Below are 26,729 nucleotides of genomic sequence, written 5' to 3'. Positions count from 1 at the left end.
TTGCAGAGAATATATTAATAAAATAATAGGCCACTTAAGTGTAGCCTACCTAAAGAGAGTTGACTTTTATTTGTGAACACACTTGAGTACCACTCTTTTAATCTTGTCATGCGTTAAAGAAGTACACTTATTTTGATGTGTTCACTTACAAACTAAAGCACATGCAAAGTACTTGATTTTAATAACGCAATAGAATTATGAAATTACATATAGCCTAAGTTCAACTAATTTCATTTCATTTTAATGTCAAATACTTTTTTTATTTAATTGTAAACGACGTGTCTGGAAACATTCAGATTGCACTTAAATCTATTCTTTTAAGGTACATTACTTCCATAATAAAAGTATGCTAAAATGTGCTTTCTTATGCCGTGAACAGATATGGGACCGCCGTATTAAAACGTTTTGTGTGCATGAAAGGTGGAGTAAGTGAAGGGACATCTGGTCAAAACCAAATTCTCTGTATCATTTGTAGTCACAAAATGAGCAGATGTTGCATGATAAAGTGAACACTGTTGAACTTCAGATCCATTCTGAGAAAGACACACCTAAACTATCACTCTCTCACAGATGGATCTGACCAAGGCTAGCGTGTGTGGATTGGAATGACAATCACAAAATACAGAATAGCAGACATAATACATAAAGTGCACATTTTACAACCTTTCATTTCAGCTTTGTGTAGGAATCTTTTTTTTTCCTTTTAATCGAATCCGACTCGCGAGCGAATAGTTCTGTTGAGTCGGTTCTTTTTAACGATTCGCTCAAGATGTTTCTAATCTAGACATTTGTGAGGGGTTTTTGGAACTACAGGTAGTGAGTTTTTAGTTGGAACCATAACCATAGCCTATATATATATATATGTATATATATAACATAGAACATTACTGGAACACATTCATTAAATAGCCTTCAACTAACATTTAATCAAAAAGCAGGAGTATTATTAAAAGTAGGAGTATAACAAATGCTGTGCAGGTACTTTTTGAACATTTTTGATAAATGACTCAAATGAATCAATTAATCATTTTCAACCCGTTTAACGAGCCGTTCGAATGAATCGAATAGCTAGATTGAATCGTACCTGCCAAAAAAAGTACAAATCAGGCCAGAATTTAATCATAATGATTTAATAAGACGAAACTGAGTAGAATAGGCTATAGCATAATAATGCACTCCTAATCTATGCGGAATAAAAAAAAAACTTGACAAGTTTCCCACATTACAATTGTTTTTTTTTTTTTGTTTTTTTTTGCTCATTGTGACTCATTTTGCAAGCACAGGTCACATTTATTCGAGAAAGCAGGAGTATTATTAAAAGCAGGTGTATATAACACTACTTTTTGAACACTTTTCAGTAATGACTCAATCAATGAATCATTTTCAACCCGTTAAACAAGTCGTTTGAATGAATCGAGTAGCTCACTTGAATCGTACCTGCTAAAAAAGTACAAAAAAAGTCCCTTTAAAGCATTCTATAGCAGTCTTTGGTAAAGTAAATATCTGGCCGGAACTGAATCATAATGCGTTAATAAGACGAAACTGACTAGAATATAATAATTACTCATAATCTATGCAGAATTAATAACAGTTAAAGAAGTATCACCCTAAAAAAAAACTCGACAGGAATTCCCACATCACTGTACTTTTTTAATGGTCACATCAGGTTTAAGCGCTTCCGTCACTTCATACTTTAGCGTTCTCATCGCCTGGCGCGGGCCCGCTGCGTCACGGTGACGTCGCGGCGTCGCTGAGATGACGCTGTCGGTGGCAGTGGTAGTAATGTGCGGGCTCGTGCTGCCGTTTCACATCTCCACGCATCGCCCGTGCGTTTAAACCTTCCCAGCGCCGCCCCTCACGCATGGAGTTGCGCACCGAGACGGTCCTGGCGAGTCTGGAGATGTCGGAGGTGAAAAGAGACGGCGGATCGTCGGAGGGCGACGAGGATTACGAGAGTTTGCCCGCTCACGCGTCCCTGTGCACGCACATGACAGCGGGCGCCGTGGCTGGAGTGCTGGAGCACACAGTCATGTACCCCGTGGACTCGGTCAAGGTAACTCCGCGCAGACAGCAGGGTGTGAAAACATTCACCAGGGTCTCAAGTGTGCTGTTAGCAGCCCTGGACAGCTCGTGCGAGGTAGCCGTCAAGCTAACTTTTAAGACAAAGTTATGAAAGTTCAGCATGGCATATGACTAGATGACTCAAACCTTCTCAAACTGGTCCAAAACAACAACAACTAAGTTAAACCAGCACAGTCGCCCATGCTTTTTTGCTTTTTAAGTGCTCTTTACGAGTTTAAAATAGTGCACTTCCTCTCCAGACAGCAGTTACCCACGCTGTTAAACAAGCTCTCCTAACCTCTTATTTCTCTCTCTATCAGTCATTTCAAGTTTGTTAGGTTCTTAACACATTTAGGGTTTAGTAAATTGAAATACTATGTATTTACAGTGCAAAATAGCTTGCTGCAATAGTGTTTTAACGCTCATTATGATTGCTACAAATAAATAACAGACTCATAATGTAAATACAAAAAAAGAGCACATACTCTATCATCAAATCATGCATAACATTTTAGTTGTGCATTTGTCAACCAGGTACGAGACCTCTTTTGTGAAAAAGTAGTGCTTAATTGTAAACTTGTGGTGTATTATTAAAAAAAAGGAGAAAAAAAAACTACTTGCAGATAATATTACTGAAATGAAACTTAAGTGCACTTAAAGAGACGTTTATAGCTATGTTTCCTAACACACTTAAGTGTACTTTCTAAAAGTGCACTTAATTATCTCAAATTAAAAGTACATATCTTTTAATATTATTTTGACATGCTTTAAAGAAGTATACTTATTTTGATGTTGACTAACATTTGACAGCACATTTAAAGTTAATTTTAAATTAACTTAATCTTTACAGATGTTTCTAATTACATGACATACAAGTTTTGTTAGAAATGACATTAAAATATATTTTAGTTTACCAGAAATGCGTGTCAGCACCTCCAGCAGTTACACCTTAACCATATTTCAAAGACCATTGAATTATAAAATTACTCATAAAGATGAACCTAAACCTTACTTAAGTTCAATAACTGCATTTAATATAAATTTAAACTATAATACAATTTTATTTCATTGTAAATTACATCCAATTAATTGTTTGGAAACATAACTTTGAATGAAATATAAAGTACTTATTTAAAAAGAGTACTTATTATGGAGATAATACACTTTAAGAGAATTACTTAAGTGCTAATTGTATAGAAGCCCATTTCTGCAACAGAATTAAACAACAACAATAACTTTTTATAATCATAATTCTGACTTTTTTCCCCTCACAATTCTAAGTTTATATCTCACAAATCGAACTTCGTTTCTAGCAATTCAGAGAACAAAAAGTTGTGGCAAATAAAAAAATAGATATAAACTCAAAAGTATGACTGTTTCTTTACAATTCTGGGTTCACATTTCACAATTGTGAATTTATTCTGAGAAAAGAAAAATTGTGAGACATAAACATAGAATTGTGAGAAAACACGTCAGAATTATGATTATAAAAAGTATTTGTTGTTGTTTAATTCTGTGGCGTGAAATGGGCTTCTATACAATTAGCACTTAAGTATTTCTCTTAAAGTGTATTATCTCCATAATAAGTACTCTTTTTAAATGTATGCTTAAGTGTACTTCCTTTTCACATGGGCTTTCCTATAGACTTTTTGCAGTATATTTATAACAAGGTTAATCTGCCCTTGAGTAATCTCGGGTTTAATGTGTCGAGGTCGTAATGGTGGTAGTTTATGGCTCACCCTTTTCCCAGGGTGTGAACCTATGACTTTGTAGTTAGCAGTCTAGATCTTTGACCATTAGGACATGGCCTCCTCGAATAGAGGAAAGGATGAGTTAAGTCAGCATGACTTTGTCTTTGTCAGATTCATTATTTCATATTAATTTTTTGAGGAACAAAAGGTTATCTCTGTTTCTCCCCATTGGACATATTTTATCCAGGGTGAAAGCGTCGTCTCATGATGTTGAGTGGAAATGCCATGGTGATTTTGTGCATGAGTGTAGCGTTAATCTTTGGACTAGCCTCGCTCCGGCTTTAAAACAACAGTTCATTCAAACATAAGCCTGGCAGCGAGTTCACTAAACACTGAATTCTAGCTCTGTCTCTTCACAAACCAGTTTGTTACGGCGGGGACAAAAGTGTCCTAACTTTGTCTTTTTGGGAGCTTTTGAGTGAAAGTGATTTGTCACTGTGCCAGAATGAACTCTGCATCTCTTCTGTGGGACTTGCGTAGGCTATTGTTATTGTTTCCTTAGTGGCTGCCAGATTTCACTCATTTGCTGGTCGCCATAGTGCTACACGTTTGAGAGCCACGTACTACGTGTCTGGAGAGCACATAGCCACAGAGATGCGTCTCATGCCTAACCAACCAGAGGCCCCTGGACTTTACCTGGAAGGAATTGGGTTGTAATTGGTTTGTGCGTTCGTGCGTGTGTGTGTTAGCGATGGTAGACACAGAGAGTGAAACTTGGTCACAGATCACAGAGGGATACGGCGTTACTAGGACAAAGGGTGAATCTTTCTCACGATGGTGCATTAAGTCATTATTTGTCCTGACATGCAGAAATACTTTCTGAACTTGTAATCTGAGATTATAGACATCTAGAAATCAAAATAGACCCACTTAACTTTAATATTGTTTTTGTTGTCACGGCAAAAAAAATAAAAAATAAAAATAAATAAATAAAAAGCTCAATTAAAATGTGTCTTTGCCTCAAAAATAATAAAACCTAGTTTCTTTTTATGTAACCAAAGCCATGTAGGCAGAAAAAGTAACTGTTTAAAATTTTTTATAATAATAATAATAATAATAATTAGGGCTGTCAAATGATTAATCACGATTAATCACATCCAAAATAAAAGTTTTGTTTACATAATATATGTGTGTATACTGTGTATATTTATTATGTATATATAAATACACACACATGCATGTATATATTTAAGAAGAATATGTTAGGTTTATATATTAAATATATTTATATATAATATAAAATATAAGAATATAAATATATAAATGTATATACATGTAAATATTTTCTAAATATATAATTTATGTGTGTGTGTTTATATATACATAATAAATATACCCTGTATACATACATATATTATGTAAACAAAACTTTTATTTTAGATGTGATTAATCGTGATTAATCATTTGACAGCCCTAATAATAATAATAAGTACTTATATATATTGATTAAAAAGTATATAAACATAATATAATAATACTAATTATTATTATTGTTTTTTTTTTTTTTATTTATTTATATATTTATAATTTATAATAATTTATGTATTTTATTTTGTTATTTTTTGATAATTAAGGTTGTAAAATGTCATGTGGTGCCGCTCCCCAAAAACCTAAATGAATTAATAATTCATACACTCATGATTTGAATGAATGAATACATGATTTGAATGAACGAATGAATGAATGAATATGCTTTCAAAACTATATTTAAACTATATTTTGATTGCATTTTTGGAGCAATCAAATTTAAGCTTTTCCTTCCAAGCTTAAAAGTTTACAAATATAGAAAATACATGTAGTACATTTCTAGGAACATTTTAAAATAAATCTTTCCTTCCAGTTAAAAGATTCTTCTTTTTCTTGTCGGCGCCGCATATAGTGCAGCTGTGCTCATGGTGACCCGAGTTCGAGTCCCGTCTCGAGGTCCTTTGCTGATCCCGCCCCCTCTCTCCACCCAACACTTCCCTGTCTGCTCTCTACCGTCCTATCTAATAAGGCATAAAAACCCCAAAAATATAACTTAAAAAAAAAAAAAGATTCTTCCTTTTATTTAATGTGAACACTTTAATGTGTCACTGACCCCGATGATGTCATAAGCTATTTATTGAGCCAATAAAATCCCACTGTATATCATGTATCAGAAATACAACACATAAGTTGAATGCAGAGCAAAGGACATTAAATTAATGTTGAATTGTAAAAGTGGGTTATATTATCCCTCTAACAGAAGATAAGGTGTCAGACTTTCAATGATTTGTGTGACAGACCAGTAAATCATTTGTCAAACATCCAGAAAGAGATTAGCTTTAAATACTTCCTCTAAGCTTTTGCCTGGTTTAACCCTTTAACTGTCACCCCCCATTTTTTTAAATAGGCATTAAAGTGCACTATCCAAACTTAAATTGTTGTAATTTATCAACACTTTGGAATATAGATTAAGGTTGGTCTCTGTCTCTTATAAAATTAGTCTCTGTCTCTCTGTCTGGTATAAAATTAAAGCCTTGTGTCTAAATAAGTTATGTTCCAAATTTGAAGTTGATATGAAAAAAAATTGAGGTTCCTGTGAGATTTTATTTAGGGCTTCATTCCACAAACAGCCACTGGAAGCCATCAAAACTCCTTTGAATTTTGTTTAATAAATTTTTCTCTAGATTTCTCTGTCAATTTTACTTCTATCTCAAAATAACCACCAAATATGGATTATGGATTCCGACCTTTCCAATGATATTTTTGTTGACAAGATTATAAAAAGTTTTGATTCTAAAAGGCTGTAATGCATTTTGTAATATGACACTTGACACTGCCCACTAAGGGGGAGGAGACCGCCATAAGATTTTAAAGTACTATTACCATGGTAACACAATGTCCGATTTCAAAATGGTTTTCACAGGATGAATCTTGGGCTTCTAAGCTTTCAAATGATATATAATTTATGATGATTACTAAAAGAATTTATAGAGAAAAAGGACAACCATTATAAGAGCTCCAAGCGTCCCACAGGTGGGACGGTGACAGTTAAGGGGTTTAAAAAAAAAGCGTCTTCAGGCACGAGGGAAACAAAAGATTTGTTAGCGATGTTGATTATTGACTGCTTAAATTTCATTGGCCATTTTAAAGCAGACAAGTATGCTTTTGCATTATAGTTGGTAATTAAATGTCCTGTTGAAAACTACCCAAACATGATGTTGCAATTCTGGAGCACATGTGTCTGTAGTGATTCAGCCTGTAGTGAAACTGGAATTTCCAATGTGTGAGAAATAGTGGGGGACTTGCCAGCTGTACGAGGCTCGTCACTTCCTAGAAGTACCTCTAAGGAGCGTTTCAGGACACTTGGTGTGCTTTTCCATATGACCTTTAATCGCACACACACACACACACCCACACTGAGAAATAGTGGGGACATTCAATATGACATTTAATCCACACACACCCACACTCCCTATCTCTATCTGCAATCATTCATGCTCACTGACAATGAGAAATGTGCACATGGTGCTTCTTTTTCACAGTTTAACATGAGGTGGCTTTCCATTAATACATTTTCCATTATTAAATATAGAGGTGACATGAAATTTACGTACTTAGCATATATATCACATTCCACTTCTCTCGATTTAGTCAATGTCATGTTACGCCCAACTTTTGTTTCCCAAAGAAAGAATATTTGGTTTCACTCTATCATGTCATATTATGGAAGATAATTGCATTGCAAATGACATTTAATATGGTCCAACACCCACTTAAATGTGTTGGTAGTCTGTAGTTTGTGACTGAAATGGATCTTTAACGGATCACATGGTTCTCTATGCCAGTGTTTGGTAATATTGTGATGCATGTACAGTAAGAGACAGGGTGTGATTCTGAGAGATGCAGCAATAGCAGAAGAACCACAATAGAGAAACAGGATGAATGACGCTGCTTTTCCTCTCCAAACACTGACCCAATATAAACACACATTATAACAATGCAAATGAGTTACTACTTTGTCCATCTTACAACACAAGCTTTGTGCTCTTTGTGCATTGCATAAAGTGAAGACTGAAATGGTTAATGTTTACATCGAGGTATGTCAAGGCTCCAGAGTAATGTTTAATAGCAGTGGAACTGGTGCCACAAAGCTATATCAATATTAATGATATAATATTATTATGAATGAATTTCTTTAGTAAATGCAGTTACCAGTGATATCACGATTTGATCCCACATTTAACATTTTTATTTAGAATTTATAGGCACCTGTTGGAATGTTTTAAGGCAAATAAAGAGCAAACATTTCTCCATTCAAATATCAGTGGAACCAAACATATTGTACGTAAGAAACTATTAGCTTGGTACCTAACTTAGACTTTAAAGCTCTTGCTTATACTTTGTACTGGCCCTTTTGAAAAATGTGCATATTTTATGGAAGCTTGTTTGACGCCACTGAAAAAAAGAAAAGAAAAAGAAAATAAAGAAAAAGGTCTTTCATAATATCTCACAATTCTGACTTTTTTCTCCCAATTGCCAGTTTGTATCTTGTACTTTTTTTCTTGCAATTGTGAGTTCACATCTCGCAATTCTGACTTTTTCTTGCAGTTGCAAGTTTATATCAGGAGTCTAACTTTTTTTCTTGCAATTTCAAGTTTATATCATGCCATTCTGAGAAAAACTGTCAATTACAAGATGTAAACTTGAAAATGCAAGGAAAAAGTTAGAATTGTGAGAAGTCAGCATCTACTTTTTTTTTTTTTTTTAATTCAGTGTCAGAAACAGGATTCCATAAAAAGTAACCAAAGTAGCTGACAAATAAAGTAAACAGTATTATACATACAGTTGTGTGTATGTATTTTAATTTTCCAATTAAAATAAACTGTCGGTCAAATGTTTGGAATAATTTTGAACAAAGTCTCTAATACTCACCAAATCTGCATTTGTTAGATCAAAAATGACTTTTTTTCCTCGTGATTGCAAGTTTGTATCTCAAGAAATTAAAGTATACAAATAACAGTTTTCTGTATTGATATGACTTCTGTTTCTCTTGCCTTATTTCAAAAGTATTTACAAATCGTAATAGTTCCAAAATTTTGATTGGTACTGTATAGCTAAATTATTTAAATTTTTTATATATATATATATACATATTATATATCTAGATATATATATATATATATATATATATATAGAAGAGTATATATAATATATATATATGAAGAGTTCATTTAAAAAAAAAAAGATAAACGCCACTTAAAAAAAAATTAGCTGATTGCCGTGCAGTATTCTCCACATAGCGTGATCTGAACTTTAAACACGTTTTGTCAAAAAAAAGCCGGTTTTGTCCACTTTTAAGGCATCGCGAGTTCACGTTTTACTGCAGAAGCCGACAAGCACCCTTGTTGATTGTGAACAGAAGCCGATAATTCCATTTCAGCGAATCAACACGCTGTATTCAAGTCAGGTGACAAGGCTGCTTTCACTTTGAAAAGACGTGCTAGCTGAGAGGAGATTCATCAAAGCTGATTAAAAGTGGTCGGGCATGGATAATTTTGACAAACTTGATGAACCTGTGATATCTTTTTCAGGGTGAAAAAGGAAAATAAAAGCTGAATATCTTGCAAAAGCAGCACGTTACAATTAGGGAAAAGCTCTGTGTATTGTGTGTAATCACTTCCATACAGTTTATGATCACAACAACAACAACAACGTCATCTGAGGAGATTACAAAGATTAAACAAGTGTTTTTTAAAACTCTTAAACATGAAATATGGAGTTATCTGCTTTTGCTATAAAAAAACTTTTAATATATATAGAACACATACTTTCAATGAACTTTAATTTTGTAAATTACCTGTATTTGTTTAAGTTTTTATTACTTAATCAAAACAACCCAGCTGCAGTTTTGATTGATATTACTTGGAATGCGCAATAAAAAAAAACGTGATTTCTGAAATAAATGCATAAAAATGGAGTTATCGTTTTTTGCAAATTAACTCTTCATATATATGTCACAATGTCAAAAATCTGGTAGTCGGTACCGATACCACCAAAAAAACAATAATACTTAAACATTAACTCCTTTACTTAACATTACTAAAACACAACATTAGTGGCACTTAGCCTTCAAATAACACACACCTATACTCTCAATGCAAGCATTAGTTTAAATTCACTGACATACTGGAGCGCCGAAAATATTTTTTTAAAACCATTATCATAAACAACAATTATTTAAAACAATAGCCAATTATGTTATATGTATGTAGGCTAAATAAACTGCAGTTTCAATGGCAGGTGAAAGCTGACAGCTGGTTTAAACATTGGGCCTGATGGCGGTAACAGAGTATTACCAGTAATCGGTGTGGAACGGATGGGCTGGTGTGAGTCACTCCTTATGGCTGATGGGTGGGTCAGGGCAGAGGTCATAATCTCACATGTCCAGAAGGGTGTGAATGTGCAAGAGTGTCTTTTGAAATTGATTAACAGACCGTTATTTACACACACACACACACACACTTGAGTACAACACACACTCAAATTCCTGTCGTGACTGTCACCTCTCCTCTGTGACAGTTACTTGATAGTAACCCGTTCAGTTTAAGTGCTCATATAATGTCAGTGGTGCAAATTTAGATTACAACAAGGCCAGTCTTTCCACTTCCTGCTAAACTAAAGCAAACTAACTTTCCATGGCTGTTTGCTCAGCTGATTTCCTACATATCTGTGCTAGTTTTATGTTTCTCATATCAGTCTGCATGTATTTCATGTTCATGTGTAATAATACGTGTAAAACGTACAATACGTCAGTCATTATTGCAAGAGAAACCCCTTAAGAGCGTTACTGTTTGTTGTAACAAGATCTTTAGGAATTGCAACATTATACTTTTTTTAAAATTTTTATTGCAGTGTAAGAATAACAATCTTACTGTGTGTTTTGTTTTGTTTTGCGGATGTAAAAAGTGTGTTTAAGTCAAGTTTGATTGTGTGACGCTGTCTCATTTTTTAATGAAGGAAGATGTTTTTTTTTTTGTTGTTGTTTCAGGGGAAGTGTGTAACCCATTCAGGTTTGGAGTTTCAAATATATTCATAGCATTACATGTCCTATTTAACTATATTTGAGGAAACTACATTGGCTTAGTGGCATATGTATCTGCTATTCTGCGTTTTGTTTGCTAAAGCCCTCCAGAATGCACAGAAATGTAGGCTATTCCTAAAATAGTTGTGGAAGTTTGTAAAAGTATTGCTATAATTGCTGTTATAATGAAGCATGAGTTGAGATTACAGAACAGTTTGAAATGGGGAGTTAAAACCAAATTAAACCCTGCGGCTCGTGACGATACATTGATGTGTAAAGACACGAAACGATCGGTCTGTGCAAGAAACTGAACAGTATTTATATCGTTTTTTACCTCTGATTCACTGCAATGTCCGAACTGTACACTCTATCTATAATCTCAATTAGGAGTGTCAATGGTCCATTTGAGAGAGAGGTGGCGGTAATGCACTTATAAGTCTGCGATCTGCCGTAAAGCAAGAAGAAGATGCATCACACGCCGGCTGTTGAGAGCACGCTCAGAACAGTTCAGACACTACGGTGAATCTGATGTAAAAACAATATAAATACTGTTCAGTTTCTTGCACAGACCGATCGTTTCGAGTCTTTACACATCAGTGTATCGTCTCGAGCCGCAGGGTTTAATTTAGTTTTGTTTGTGTATGTTTTTTTGACTCTCAAAGCCGTGATTCACATTCACTTCCATTATATGACTGACAGACTGCAACGGTTTGAGTTACAAATCTTGGTTTGTGTTCTACTGAAGAAACAAAGGCTACGTTCACACTGCAGGCTGAAACGACCCAATTCCGATTTTTTTGCCACTATGCGACCTGTATCTGATCTTTTCATGACAGTCTGAACGACACAGATCCGATCTTTTCAAATGTGACCCAGGCCACTTGGGTATGTGGTCCTGAATCCGATACGTATCCGATCTTTTGAAATGCGACCTCCGTCTGAACGGCCAGTCCACATGTATCCGACCCGTACGTCATTGATACGCTACAAACGTCATAATTCTGCGTTTGAAGTAGGCGGGAACGAGAAGATAGAAGCCACTCACATCAGTATCCCACCACTCCTGGCTGCGACTCCGCACCCACACACAAGTTTCTCTGTACCGACGTTGCTAAACACTGCTCCACAAAAACGCCATCAAAAACCTTGCTCTCCTCCTTCTTTTTAATTTTCTTCTTTAAAACGAGGAATATTGTAATTGTGCTGGCTCCGTTGGGAAAATAACTTTAATATTGCAAAAAGAGCTCCGCTGTTGACTACACTGTTGTTGACATCCATGTTTAACGTTAGCTACTTCCGCAAACAATGAGTGACGTCGTTGACCGTTGAGTACTCTTCTGCGCATGCGGGTCACTTCTGGGTCATTTCACGTTCACACAGGAGATCTCAAAAGGTCGCATTTAATTGGAAATGTGAACGGCCTTGCAAAAAAATCAATTTTTTTCAAAAAATCGGAATTGAGCATTAACCCCTGCAGTGTGAACGTAGCCAAAGTCACCTACATCTTGGATGCCCTGGGGGTAAGCAGATACACATCAAATTTTAATTTTTTTGGGTGAACTGTCCCTTTAAATCTGTTTGAAACAACTCAGTCCACCCTGATGAATGTTTTTAGGGAGATCTCTCTTGTTATTCCAGGATATTCAAGCTGTTGCTGTTTGATGGCAGGGATTTTATGATGAAAGTTTTGGGCAAATTAAACACATCCGGGTGTTTGTCTAGTTCTCTAGTTAAAGAAGAGCTAATTAAACCCTTGTGATTAGCTGTAATAGTATCTTGTTCAAAGTAAGCTGTAACCGGTCACACCAGCCTGTCTTGTGTTTAGGTTTAAGAGGTAGAATTAGAAGGATAATGGGACAAAGAATGGAAAAGAAAAATGATTGAAAAATAAGTATTTTGGTTTGGTTTGGTTTAAACTTGTTTTACATGGACTATATAGACATACTTCAATGATTCTTTCACTTCATCATCTTACATCATATGCATGTTGCAGTCAAGATCTCCTTCTGTTATAAAACAATCTAAAATGCTTTAATGGCTAGATATTCCAGATGTATTGAGAAAATTGTTCTAACAAGCTATACTGCATGAGTTCTTTTCAGTGAATCATTTGAAACTGTTCCCAAATGTTCAGAATAACTATTAGACAATTAGTCTGAATCAGAATGATTTTTAAAACATTTAGTAATATTCATATGTGGTCAAAAAGTCTGGGAAGCCAGTATAAAAGTATACACCCTCCAGAAGTATTGGCAGCAAAAAACTGGTTGGTTTTGTTGCTCAGATGTCTCTTCATGTCTGAGTGGGCGGCTTTCGGGCAGAATAAGTTTCAGTTTGTGTATCAGGCTTTATTCTGATCGTTTGGCTCCTGTGCCCCTCAGTCTGTGTATGTTATGAGGATTCTTGCCAAATCATTCACATTAAACAAAGCATGTTTTTATAACTCAGCCGAAATGTTAGGTAAGCAGAAAGATTGACTGCTTCTATCTCTGTCTACATATTGATGGTATTTCCTTCCCTTTTGTGTTAACAATTTCCCTTTTAGTTTCTGTCAGAAAATATTTATTTTTAGGGTCTCTGTAATTATATATATATATTTTTTGGTGAAATTGAATAAAACACTATGACATCAGAAATTAGTTTGAGGCGAAACTGCCTACACAATGCCTGAACTGATCTTCACGGTTTGGTCTTGTTCCTAAACTTTGTTTGTAAATGTTTTTCTGTAAGTTTAGTTTTGCATGTCAAATGTTGTTCTTTTTATGGTTGATAGGCTTATATGCTGCTGTCTTTGTGTCCACAGACACGTATGCAGAGTTTACAGCCGGACCCGAAGGCTCAGTACCGCAGTGTGTACGGTGCACTGAAGAGGATTGTGAGGACTGAGGGCCTCCTTCGGCCCTTGAGGGGCCTCAATATCACTGTACTGGGGGCCGGTCCCGCACACGCACTCTATTTCGCCTGCTACGAGCGGATCAAGCGCAGCCTTAGTGACGTCATACAGAACGGAGGCAACAGTCACATTGCTAACGGTAAGAGAAGGGACTATTCTGTGAGGTCTTAAAGGACAGCAATTAACAGCAAAGAAAACTTGCTGTTAATTTACACCCCCCCCCAAGGTTCAGGTTTGTTGTGTGTCCATTGTGCCGTCGCTTTGAGGAAAAGGAATGGAAAGTGGAGTGCCCCTTTGTCTGTTGTATAGGACATTGTAAATGTAGCATATGAGTTTCTGTTCTGTTTTTTCAACATGTTCTGACTTGATATGGTGGTAACTTTCTTCTCTTTTCCACTTCAGGTGTGGCGGGAAGTGTTGCCACTGTCCTCCACGATGCTATCATGAACCCAGCAGAAGGTATTCTTCTACAGTCAGTAATGAATGTTATATTTTAATTAGGGATGTAACGATTAACTGCGAGCCGGTTGAAAATAGATTAAAATATGTGACGATTCAAATCGGTTGAGATGCTAAACCAATCGCGATTCATTTAGGGGTAGGAGTTTATATGAATGCCTGTCTGAGGGGAACTTACTGTCTTTAGAAAAGTTTAGATGGTATTTTTTCTTTTCATCTTGCCTCTGTATAATGCATATTAAACTTCATAAAACTTTAACTGCAGCGCTGCTTTGTTTACAGCGGAAAACAAGGAAACGCTTTAAGCACCACCTGCTGGCAGAGAGTGAATCTGCGTCTCATTCAGCTCGTCTGCTGTTTGTTTCATGCAGATATTTTTATGTATAGTTTCACAAAACTGAAGTCAAACAATTCTGTTTTTGCTTCTAAATTTTTTAATTATACAATCTAATTTAGATTAAAAACTGCTCATATTGAATGTATGCAGCATCTTTGTTTGGATCATGATTAAAATGCAGTGGTTGCCTCTTATTTTAAATGGAAAGAGCACAGACAAAGCCTTATATGAAGAGACTTCTTTTATTTGTGTTACTTATTTATTTGATTTGGGGCTTGTTTTAAAATTTCAATTTAATTTTGTTATTTACATTTGCATTCTATTTAAATTTTGTAATTTAGCAGACGCTTTTATCCAAAGCGACTTAAAAATGAGGACAATAGAAGCAATCAAAACCAACAAAAGAGCAATAATATGCAAGTGCTATATTAGTATATTATAGTTATTATAATTTCACAAAGAAATGTACAGCATTTTGTCTAAGCAATGATAAATGGACACATTTAATTCATAATTTGTCTTAAATATCATTTTGTTTAAAAATAAAAATCGTGAATCGAATCAAATCGTAAGTTGAGTGAATCGTTACATCCCTAATTTTAATACTGTTATAAGTACACTGTAAAGTGGTTTGTTTTGGGGTCTTCAAGATAACTGTAGCAGAATACACCCAAGAAATTCCACATTTCATCAACAATAATTTTAGATTTTATCCAGGGATTTATCCTTTAGTTAGCCAAGTTACTTTTTTATATGATTTATTTAAATAAGATTTTCAACGTCTCACAAACCTGCTGCATTTCCTTCATTAAGCCCTGTTTGGAAACCTTGGTCTAGACAATAGAAACAAAAATACGTCATTAAAATCAATTCACAGTATAGTGATAAATAGCAGTAATGATGTATTTTTGTAAGCCAACTCAGAAGTTAGAGTCACCCTGCTTCCTTCAACAAAAATCCAATAGGAATTCTCTGGATTCTTGGATTATTGCTCAAAATAAGCTCCATGACCAACAAAAGTTCTCACTTTACTATCACATGTTTTGTTTATTTTGATAATCTTCACAGATGAACACTTTTACTGATGTATTTCATGTCGTAGAATAAAACGTTAAAATATCTTGAGCTTGTTTCAAACAAAGACCTAATTGTAGTCATTTAAACAAAAAATCCATTCCGGAGGTGCTAAAGTGCTAACTTTTTTTCAGGTTTTGGCCTACAAAAATACATCATGCCTTGAAGAATATGGATTTTTAATGAACAATTACAGTATATTACTAGCAGATATGATGCGAACATAATTGCTGAATTAAATAAAACCACATAAATGTTTTTTGTATTATTAACAGTGTTGGGAAGGTTACTTTGAAAATGTAGTAGGTTACAGATTACAAGTTACCCTCTTCAAAATGTAATAAATAGTGTAACTATTTCAGTTACTTTATTAAAATAATGTACCTGATTACATTTGATAACTTTTCTATGCTTTTCTGCACACTTCTGAATATTTGGGTGTTCTGTTCTGGAACAGTGTTGTAAATACAACTTAACCACTGATTTCTAGTTGTGTCCTCTTTTGGAAGACCAAACAAAGTATTTTCGCTTTCACAACAAAACAGCATCTCTACAACATGACGCCAGCTGAAACAAGAGACAATAAAAGTTACGCCTTCTTTCTTTCCGTAAACATTTGGGCGCCGTAATTCAAATCTTCCCACATCGTGACGTAGACATGTGGGGCATGCGAGAATATCTCTTTGGATTTGAGACTTTAGTCTTTGCAACTTTACAGATCTTCTTTATTCACCAAGAGCTTGTAACACTCCAAAGAGAAAGGAAAATTTGAAATCGCATCATATGACCCCTTTAAAAAAAATTCTCCAGTAACTGTAACAGATTAAAGTTACATTTATTTTGTAATAAAATTACGTATTTCCATTGCATGTAACAAGTTACTCCCCAACACTGATTATTAATCATAAAAATCATGGTTCGTAAGGCTTAGCATAGAATCACCTATTTGCATTCGCCAGAGAGTGATACAGTGAATGTTATCATTTTTACATAAAATCTTTTTTTGACTGTCTCTCTCTCAGTGGTGAAGCAGAGGATGCAGATGTATAACTCTCCGTACCGCAGCCTGTATGACTGCGTCCTGACGGTCAGTCGCAAGGAAGGCCTGGCCGCCTTCTACCGCAGCTACAGCACTCAGCTGACCATGAACATCCCCTTCCAGGCCGTCCACTTCATCACGTATGAATTCATGCAGGAACATTTTAACCCCCAGCGCCAGTACCGGCCCGAGACGCACATCCTGTCTGGAGCGGCGGCCGGAGCCGTGTCCGCTGCCGTAACCACTCCACTAGACGTGTGCAAGACGCTGCTAAACACGCAGGAGAACGTGGCGCTCAGCTCCGCACACGTTAGCGGACATCTCTCCGGCATGGTCAACGCACTCAGGACAGTGTACCGATTGGGCGGCGTGCCGGCCTTCTTTAAAGGCATCAGAGCACGGGTGATTTATCAGATGCCTTCTACAGCCATCGCCTGGTCCGTGTACGAGTTCTTCAAATACTTTCTGACCCAGCAGGAACCACACATCCAGGAGCTGAGGAGAGACGCTCACAAGGCCAGCCCTACATGAGGCCCGCTAGCACCGAATCCGTTCAGCCCATCCAAAGAGTGAGCGTGAGGATCAGCGGACGACGGAAGACGCCTTCGGCTCAAAGGGGAATGTAGACGCTCATTTCTTATGCAGTAGACACTCCAGCAGCTTCTGTGTTTGTTGCTAACGTATTAATTTATTGGAAGAGTTTAATGTTGTTACAAGAATGTATGGATGCTGCACACTACAGAACGTTTCTTGTAAACATGACGGAAACAGGAAGGTAAAGATGAGTCGATGTTTTGTTTGTATTCTCACTTGCATAACATATTTATGATTGAGCGTGATGGTGTGCGTCTGGATTTATATATGCACACACACCGTCTGCTCAGTGACACAACAAACCCATGCGGTAGAACATTTCTTATTTGATTTTATTGGCTTTTTTTTTAGACATTTTAATATTTTAGGGATTCAGGAGAGTTTGTTTTTATTACTTTATTATTTTTGTTAGTATTTTATCATTTAAGACATTCCTGAATTGTGTTGCTCAAGAAGAAGACTGATTTTTATTATTATTGCCTAATCATCTATGAAAGCTGCCTGAGCTTCAAACGTTGCATTTTTCTGGTTTTTCAATTTGGACACACTTTTTTTTTTTTTTTTGATTTCCAAAGAATTGGATACTAATTTAATCAAACTGCCTAAATTCCATCACACTAAAGACCTTATGATTTCTAAATCCATAGTGTATTGTAATTTACTCTAAATTATTTTGATTTTACTAGTAGTTTTTTGTGTGATAACTTTTTCTCTTGCTGTGTAAGGACATAGCAGTCAAGCCTGTGACGTAATTATGAGATGTGATCTATGCAGTGGATTTTGCAGCTTTAGAAGTTTTTCTGCGTGTTAAAACCCTGAGAGCGTGCAGCTCAAATCCCAAACCCAGAATGAAATCTTTATTCCTTAATGAAGCAGATCAGAGGTTTCATAACTGTGACAATCTATTTGAGTCTGGGAGCAGATTTATTCGGTTTCTGAGCTGTTTGTGAATATGCAGCTGACTCATCCTTTGTGTTCTGCCTCTCTGTGAATCTCTAGATTCAGTCACCCGTTCAGAATAAAGCTTGCCTTGTTTTCCAGAAATAGACCTTAGAGTCAGAGTAGATGGCATATTTCATTTGTTACGAATGAAAACGAGGCTGTATGAGACATGGAGAATCCAAAAAAGATGGCTTTTCAGTGTTTTTTCGTCCTAGTGATTAACAAGCAGATGCAGGTTCAACTAATAGGGCCTCTTATGTTAAATTAAAACAGAATTTCTGTAAATTGAAGCCATAGTTAACTGAAAAGTAAATATAGTAATTTTCAAATCATTTCCTAAACGATTTAACTTTTGGTCGTCTACAAAAACAAATGAAGACATTTTAATATTCTCATAATTTTTGTCCAGCCATTGACAACCAAACTGTTCAAGCCTCAAAAAGTTCATAAAGACGCCATAAAAGTGGCTTGGTTTAAGCCAAGTCTGCTGAAGAGACACAAATGCTTTATATAATGAACCGATTTAATTTAGGCTTGGATTCACACATAAACATAGATCAACAAACATACATATAGTGCATCAAATATGTTAAACGGAAGAAAAAAAATTAACGCGCCAACCAAGTACATAAGCTTCTGTTTACCATAATATTTGATCAGAAGAATCGCAATCGTTTCATATGTTTTCGATGTCTTTATAAACTTCTTGAAACTTGACATTTTTAGATGTGTGGATTTTCAATGGATGGACGAAATATTAAAAACATCTATACTCTCTTTTGGGTTTGGATGAGTAAATGCTCGCCCATTTTTGGGTGAACTAAACATTTCAGTTGACATTCAGTCCAAAGTAACAGTGTTTGTAAGGCTTTACGCAAACAATTCTCTCCTCAGATTTCTCCGTTGAGGCCCGATATGTCAGTTTTGTAGATTTACAAATGAGAAACTAGTTTTCATTCCCATCAAATTACATATGGCACATGCTCTTTGATGAATTTGCACTGGAATCACGCACAATAATCACGCAAGTAGAGGAATGGATTTGTAAATAGTGTACAGTATTTGTAAGAGTTGTTCATTTTGACAACTTTGATTTGATTTGATTCTATTCTATTTTATCGGACTTTTAGCTCGTGATTGAGAAGATACGTATGTATCGTATGCAGGACGTCCTGTTAGTGGACCAACAGATTAAACGCACACCAAAAACATCCAGCAGCCTTCGATATCCCAGCGCCAGTGTTTCGTTTGCCTCTTCATGTTAGCATTTATCAATCACTTGCCAGTGTTCATACTGCATCTTTGCAATCTATGCAGGGGACGGTGTGTGAGAGGGTTTAGTGGTATCAAACGATTAATTGCGATTAATCGCATGCAAAATAAAAGTTTTTGTTTGCATAATATGTGTGTATGGTGTATATTTATTATGTATGTATAAATACACACACATACAGTATATATTTAGAAGATATTTACATGTGTATACATTTTAATTTATATATAAATCTATTTAATATATAAACAACATTTTTCTTAAATGTATGCATGCATGTGTCTATTTATATATACACGTAATAAATATACACAGTATGCACACACATATATTATGTAAACAAATACTTTTATTTCGGATGCAATTAATAAGTTGATAAATAGCTGTGCTCTATTTGGTCTGTGCCTTTCCTGTGTCCTCTCTCACTTCCTGTCTTCTGTTTATTTCATCTCAGAAGGTTTGGAAGTTCCTAATGCCGGTCCAATGAGATTTGTGGAATGTTTCTAGTCACCTCATTGATTTTTTGTTTATGTCTTTATTTGCTGTGTGTTTCCAGACCACTGTTTTTTTTTTTTTTTGTTTTTTTTTCAACTAGCATCTAGGAACCAAAGAAATGGATTTATTCACTCTCTACCATTACAGTATAGCTTATATACAGTATCACTGACTTACACATTTGACCTTTCAGATTGGGAAGCAATGATGTTAGCGTTTGACGTATTGAGATTTGTAAAGCGATGTGTTTTAGGTTTTTCTTTCTTAGGATGCATAGTTTGGACATTACAGCCGGATGCGTGGATATTTCTCATGAGGGGTCGTGCAAAGCCGATTTGTATTTGATGTGATTGACTGAGGACAGATTTCCGTTACCCTTTGCCTCTGTGTTGTACGGTGGAAACCCCATGGGTTTGCTTCTTCTGGGTCCAGCATTTTTAAATGCTTCCTAGCTGTAATTGCTCTGCAAAACTATAGCTGTTTTAAAATAATACACATTGTATTTGAAACCATTTTGAACTGTGTAGGTATTGCTTTTGGGTCCAGTATTAACAACATTCCGTTGTTGATCTTTTCTGATCATCACTACGTACCATGCTCAGAGAAAACATAAAACAGATTTATCATTGTCTTATTCTGATATTATTCTGATACTCCTCTGAATATGCGTCTTGGCCCGCTCTGTGCGCACAGTGTGGAAGATTTGAAAAAATAAATAATAGTGCCATCTAGTGTACGCAAGTTATGTTTTTTTTTTTTTTTTTTTTTTTTACTGCAATGAAAATGTAAAACGTAGACTCTAAAACTGATTGGTGGAAATGCTGCTACAGTTTGAAACACTGGAGCTGAAATAAAATGCACAATGATTAAATGACACGCGTCTTATTTGGTGTGTTTGTAATATGAATGTTTGTCATGAATGCATATTCAGCGGAAGTGGTCGCAAGTCTCATTATATATGCCCTCATAAAAAAAACAAAAAATAATAATTAGCCTAACTTTAGAAATAATGGCAGTTGCATTCAGTTAAATTAATAAACTTTAGGAACCTGCTTATTATTGCTGTATAAAAAAAAATACTTGTTTATAGATTTGAAATGCTCATGTTTCAACTTATTCTGAGAAGACCGTAATTCTAATTATATAGTTGACTGAATTTTACCTGAATGTTTGTCAGTGTGGTTTTATTGTGTTCACTTTATCTAACAGCTGTTATAAAATATGTTTGAAATTTTTTATTTGTAGGACAGAACTCCAGTTAAATCTATTGTAATTTTAGTGCGGTTTGATTAGAACTAGGGTAGATGTTAAAAAAAAAATAATAATAAAAACATTTAACCACTGCAATAGAAAATATACACTGGTGTTATTGGGCTTTTAAGGATATAAATACTGACATAAAATCATATGTCACTTTTATAAACGTGTGTTACAGAGGCATAGAGTGAGGGCACCTCTCTGTGGTCTGAAGAGGGCGCTGTTGTCCAGAGAATATGACTTTATTACAGCAAGGGCTGTTTTTTAAATCTTAGGAGTCAAATCAGGATAACAGTATAAACAGTATATAGTGTTTTTAACACTAAATACAACCAAACAATTTTTGACTTGTCTAATGTACTATTAAACTATAATTAAATATTTTATTCTTATTTTTTGAAATACTCTATATTGTTTTTATTAATATTGAGGTTTTAGTTATTATAGTACTTCAGCTTAGAGTAAACAAAAATTAGAAACTTTTTTTTTCTTCTTGGCAACAAGCTGACATAAAATGTTAAAAATAAACTAAATAACAAGACATTATATATCCCAAATGTGACTTTATTGCTCATTATGTGACTTTATATCTTGGAATTGTTTTGTAACTTTAATATTATATATATATATATATATATATATATATATATTTGCCTTTTCAATTTAGTTCACTTATAAAGTCAGAAAATAATAAAGTTAGATAAATATGCTTTTAATCCCATGACAATGTGGCATAAAGTCATGTACCCCTGTCTTTAGATACTTTGGGCCATACAGACTTCAGTAAGAATTAAATATGCAAAAGTGTATTTTTTAAGGCCTAGGCCAATTAATATCTTGTGGTAAGTTATTAGTCACCTGAAGAAAGCCTGCGAGGTCATGATGGACAGAAACTCTCCAGCAGCAGTTCTTGATCAGTCCTGCGGGGAAAACAACGTCCTCTGTTCTCCAATTGTGACCCAACATGTCTGAGGACACGTACACACTCCCCACACACCGCTTGGGCCTTGTTTGGTGTATTTGTTTGCTCTTATCTGAGATGGTTGTTTATCTGGGAGGTATAAAAAGATAGTCCTTCATCATCCCGTGCTGAAATGTCCTCATAACCATCCCAATCGCTTCATCTGCTCACGCTTATCCTACATCACAGATAAAGCAGGTCAAGGGTCCAGTTCTTAAGTCTATGTTCATTCCCTCACAGAACAAATGCAGGAGACACATATTATTCTCCATCCATCAAAATCATGAGTCATCTGTACATCCTTTCTGAGGTTTTAGTCTTGTAAGGGGCTGTATAACAGAAACAAATCTAAAGTTAAGATCTGACTCTACCATGATACTCAGTGAAACCGTTATGGTTTCGGCCCAGATAGGGCTGTAATAGTTAGAATCTCTTTCTGTGGCCGACTTTGCGCATCATGAGGATGTGCTGCTGAGCATTGTCTTATCAGTTTGGGCAAATTTGTCACGGCATATTGCAGCGCTGACAATGGCTCTCTTTGTGGAGGAGGTGAACGTGCCCATCACTGCAGCGGAGGAGATTCTGTTTGTTTTGCCAAGCCTCAATGGAGGTCATAATGGTCTTACGACCACACTGTGCGCTCAATCTTAAGAGCCAATCAGATCGTCACATGATATGGACAGACAAAATGAACTTCAATCATGTTAAATTCATTATAAAAAGAGCTTTAGAGAGATATACACCACAAAAAAAGTAATGTTCTTCAGTATTTTTGTCTTGTTTTCCATATAATACATATGTATATATACAGTACAGGTCAAAAGTTTGGAAACATTACTATTTTTAATGTTTTTGAAAGAAGTCTCTTCTGCTCATCAAGCCTGCATTTATTTGATCAAAAATACAGAAAAAAAAACAGTAATATTGTGAAATATTATTACAACTTAAAATAATAGTTTTTCTATTTGAATATACTTTAAAAACTATTTGTTTATTCCTGTGATGCAAAGCTGAATTTTCAGCATCATTACTCCAGCCTTCAGTGTCACATGTAACATCCAGTCTATCACATGATCATTTAGAAATCATTCTAATATTCTGATTTATTATGAGTGTTGGAAACAGTTCTGCTGTCTAATATATTTGATGAATAAAAGGTTAAAAAGAACTGCTTTTATTTAAAATAAAAAATTCTAGTAATATATATTCTAATAATATATTTTCTTTATTTTCACTTTTTATCAATTTAACACATCCTTGCTGAATAAAAGTATTGATTTTATTTAAAAAAAAGAAAGAAAAAAAAAATACTGACCAGTAGTGTATATTGTTATTACAAAATATTTATATTTTAAAAACATAGCTTTTTTTTTATTCATCAAAGTATCCTAAAAAGTATCACATGTTCTGAAAAAATATTAAGCAGCAGAACTGTTTCCAAATTTGATAATGAATCATCATATTAGAATTAGATTCATATTAGATTCAGCTTTGCATCACAGAAATAAATGATAATTTAAAGTATAATAAATGTAAAAACAATTATTTTAAATTGTAATAATATATCACAATATTACATTTTTTTTTTCTGTATTTTTGATCAAATAAATGCAGGCTTGATGAGCAGAAGAAACTTCTTTCAAAAAACATTAAAAATAGTAATGTTTCCAAACTTTTGACCTGTACTGTATATGTATATATATATATATATATATATATATATATATATATATATATATATATATATATATATATATATATATATATATAGAAGTCGACATTTGAAGTGGATCTTAAAAGTTCATCAAAGTTGTCCTATAAGAACGGGTATTGTTTTGGACCTTTGATGAAAGGTTTTGATCCACTTCAAATATTGACTACTGTATACATATATATATATATATATAATATATAGATTCTTAAATCAAGAAATATTTACCTGAGAAGCAAAATAACAAGATATTAAGTCTATATTAAGATATTAAGTTTTCTGATAGATTTATTGAAATTTAGTGATTTTATGCTTAAAACTAATATCTGTCAATAAGGTAGGAAAAAAAAATTGTAACAAAAAAAAAAAAAAAAAAAAAAAAATTTCTTACCACATTGACATTTTTTAAAGCATATACTTAAGCAAATTCTGACCTTTTTTTTTTTTTTTAGAAAACCGGACTTAATAACTTAAGATATTTCTTTTGATTTAAGAATGTTTAGATTTATATTTATTATGCTATTTTCAGATTTAGATATCAATATGTATATGTAATGAACAAAAATGTCTGACAAATTCAAGACAAAGGGGCAAAAATGGCCCTTGCACAATTAAATAATATATTATGGCTGTTGAATGAAAAGTATCAGTTCGCAAAATTACATTTAGATTCTCTTAAACTGCATCAGATTGCTTTTTATGAAAGGTTTTTTTTTTTTTTTTTTTTTTTTTTTGCTGCATTGAGCCTTATAACCAATCACACGCGTTTCTGTTGAATTTAGGAATGCATTGGCCAATCAGAGGCGCTTAGATTAGTCAGCGCTGAAAACGATTAGCTTTACTAATACAGGAAATAATATTACAATGTTAAAAATTCATTCGATACATTCAAAGTTTCGATACATTCAAAAATTCTTAAACCTTTTCATAACTGGTTTATGGATCTGAAAACAAACAAATAAGCAAGAATAAAACGTTGAAATGGGATTGTGCATCAATAGGCTAAACATGTTTATCTGACATATTCTTGTTTGAATAGTGTCTAATAAATCACTGATCTGACTCTGTGTTTTGAAGAGCCAGTTTGACAACGTGTTTGAGGACGACGCTCCTTCAGTCAGTTTACAAGACAATGAGTGTTCTCGTGCTTTTCTGTTATTATTCTTTGTGTGTGTGTGTGTGTGTGTGTGTGTGTGTGTGTGTGTGTGTTGGTTGGGCAATATCAGCATTTAAGTGTGCTCATCAATAAAGCATTTTGGCTTACGTACATCTATATACACAGAAAAGGGTGGAGTGAAAGATATTCAGGGAGTAGTTTGAGTGCTCATTAGTTTCAAAAGCACATATCCCACTTTGAACAACAGGTGTGAGAATAGAAATGACAGCTCGTCTAATCTGATGACATCAATCTCCAATTTTGAAATAGAAAATAGATTTTCATGGTGTTTGGCAACAACTGGCAGGTCAACTTCTGAATGCTGCACTGCATTGAACATATAATATTTGCTTTATTTTCTTTATGTTTACTTACTAATGACAATATAATGAAAAAAATAACAATTAGACTAAGTGTGAAATGACTGTGATGTTTTTGGATACTTAATTGGATGTTATTTATAATTAAATGAAAATGCATTATAGTTTAAATTTATATTCAGTGCAGTTATGAGTGCTTGAACATACATTTTTATTCGTATGTAATTTCATAGTTCTATTGTCTTTTAAATATGGTTAAATTTAACTGTTGAATGCTGATAAGCTTTTTTGAGAACTAAGATAATAAGACTTAATGTCATTTTATTTGAAAATTGTATGTCATGTATTTATGTATAACTGCACATTTGTAATGATGAAGCTGCAATTTAGTACATCTAAAATATATTAACTTTAAATGTAATATTAAATTATACACAATTAAAATGATAATCAAGTACTTTACAAGTGCTTTAGTATGTTAATCAACACATCAAAATATGTGTACTTCCATTAAACATGACAAAAGATATAACAATTTAAATGTACTTTAAAGTAATTATTTGATATAATTACAAAGTGAGCTTTTCAAAGTGTATTTAAATGTGTTAGAAACATAATCAAAGGGTCTCTCTTTTAAGTTCACTTAATTGGCCTTTTATGTAATTAATATTATGTAATTATCAGAAAGTAGTGTTTTTATATACTTATAGATTTTGGTCCACTACAAATGCACATGCAATACAATTAAGTGCACTTTTTCTCACAAACAAGAAAAGGTTAAAGGAATACCAGGGACTATTATGCTCAAAAATGCACAAAAATAAATAATACAAACATAATAAAAGAAGCTTATATTATGGAGTCAGTACATTCAGTATAAATATCCATGTTCCATAGAAGAATAAGAAGACAAGAGAGTGAACAGATAACGACGGAATGTTCACTTCTTAAATGTCTGATTTCAAATTTAAACTTAAATTAACTGATTTTTAATCAATAAATTCAAGAGAAATCAACTCTTGTCCTTTACTCTGAAGAGTTTTTGCAACATAGTTGTGAAACATTCAGAATAACCAACAATGTGGGGATTTTGTATGAATTTGCATGAAAGCATGAAAGTTCATTAGCCAGCGTTATTAAGGAAAATAAATAGAAACATCTGCTTTTGTAGTTGTCAAAGCATAAAATGTAAAATGATTCAAAGAAGCCACTACTGAGGTAAGATAATAATAATAACTGGAATCTCTTAAACGTCCTGGTGAGTGTCCGTATCGGTCATGCGTCTGATTAATACCCGTGTCTGTTCCACACTGCTAAATGGCCTGTAACAGGGCTGCTGGGTAGAGCAGTTCGTGAAT

The 26,729-nt window shown here is 34.3% G+C and overlaps 1 protein-coding gene across 1 annotated transcript; it reads left to right on the top strand.

Annotated features, from left to right (window-relative positions):
- The first annotated feature begins 1,695 nt into the window (after positions 1-1,695).
- Positions 1,696-18,791, top strand: slc25a37 (solute carrier family 25 member 37). The gene is made up of 4 exons (XM_042730198.1): positions 1,696-2,053; positions 13,664-13,892; positions 14,156-14,212; positions 16,646-18,791. Exons 1-4 carry the CDS (start codon positions 1,862-1,864, stop codon positions 17,191-17,193), a joined length of 1,026 nt encoding a protein of 341 aa, XP_042586132.1. The 5' UTR covers positions 1,696-1,861; the 3' UTR covers positions 17,194-18,791.
- The last annotated feature ends 7,938 nt before the right edge of the window (positions 18,792-26,729 follow it).

The sequence above is a fragment of the Cyprinus carpio genome, chromosome B8, assembly GCF_018340385.1.
Source record: "Cyprinus carpio isolate SPL01 chromosome B8, ASM1834038v1, whole genome shotgun sequence".
Taxonomy (NCBI): domain Eukaryota; kingdom Metazoa; phylum Chordata; class Actinopteri; order Cypriniformes; family Cyprinidae; genus Cyprinus; species Cyprinus carpio.
This window is presented reverse-complemented; position numbering and strand designations above follow the sequence as displayed.

Bases quoted from the DNA above. Each gene is read 5' to 3' on its own strand.
- slc25a37 (XM_042730198.1), top strand. From the start codon at position 1,862: ATGGAGTTGCGCACCGAGACGGTCCTGGCGAGTCTGGAGATGTCGGAG. The intron at 2,054-13,663 runs GTAACTCCGCGC...TTGTGTCCACAG, and splicing joins ACCCCGTGGACTCGGTCAAG to ACACGTATGCAGAGTTTACA. The intron at 14,213-16,645 runs GTATTCTTCTAC...TCTCTCTCTCAG, and splicing joins TATCATGAACCCAGCAGAAG to TGGTGAAGCAGAGGATGCAG.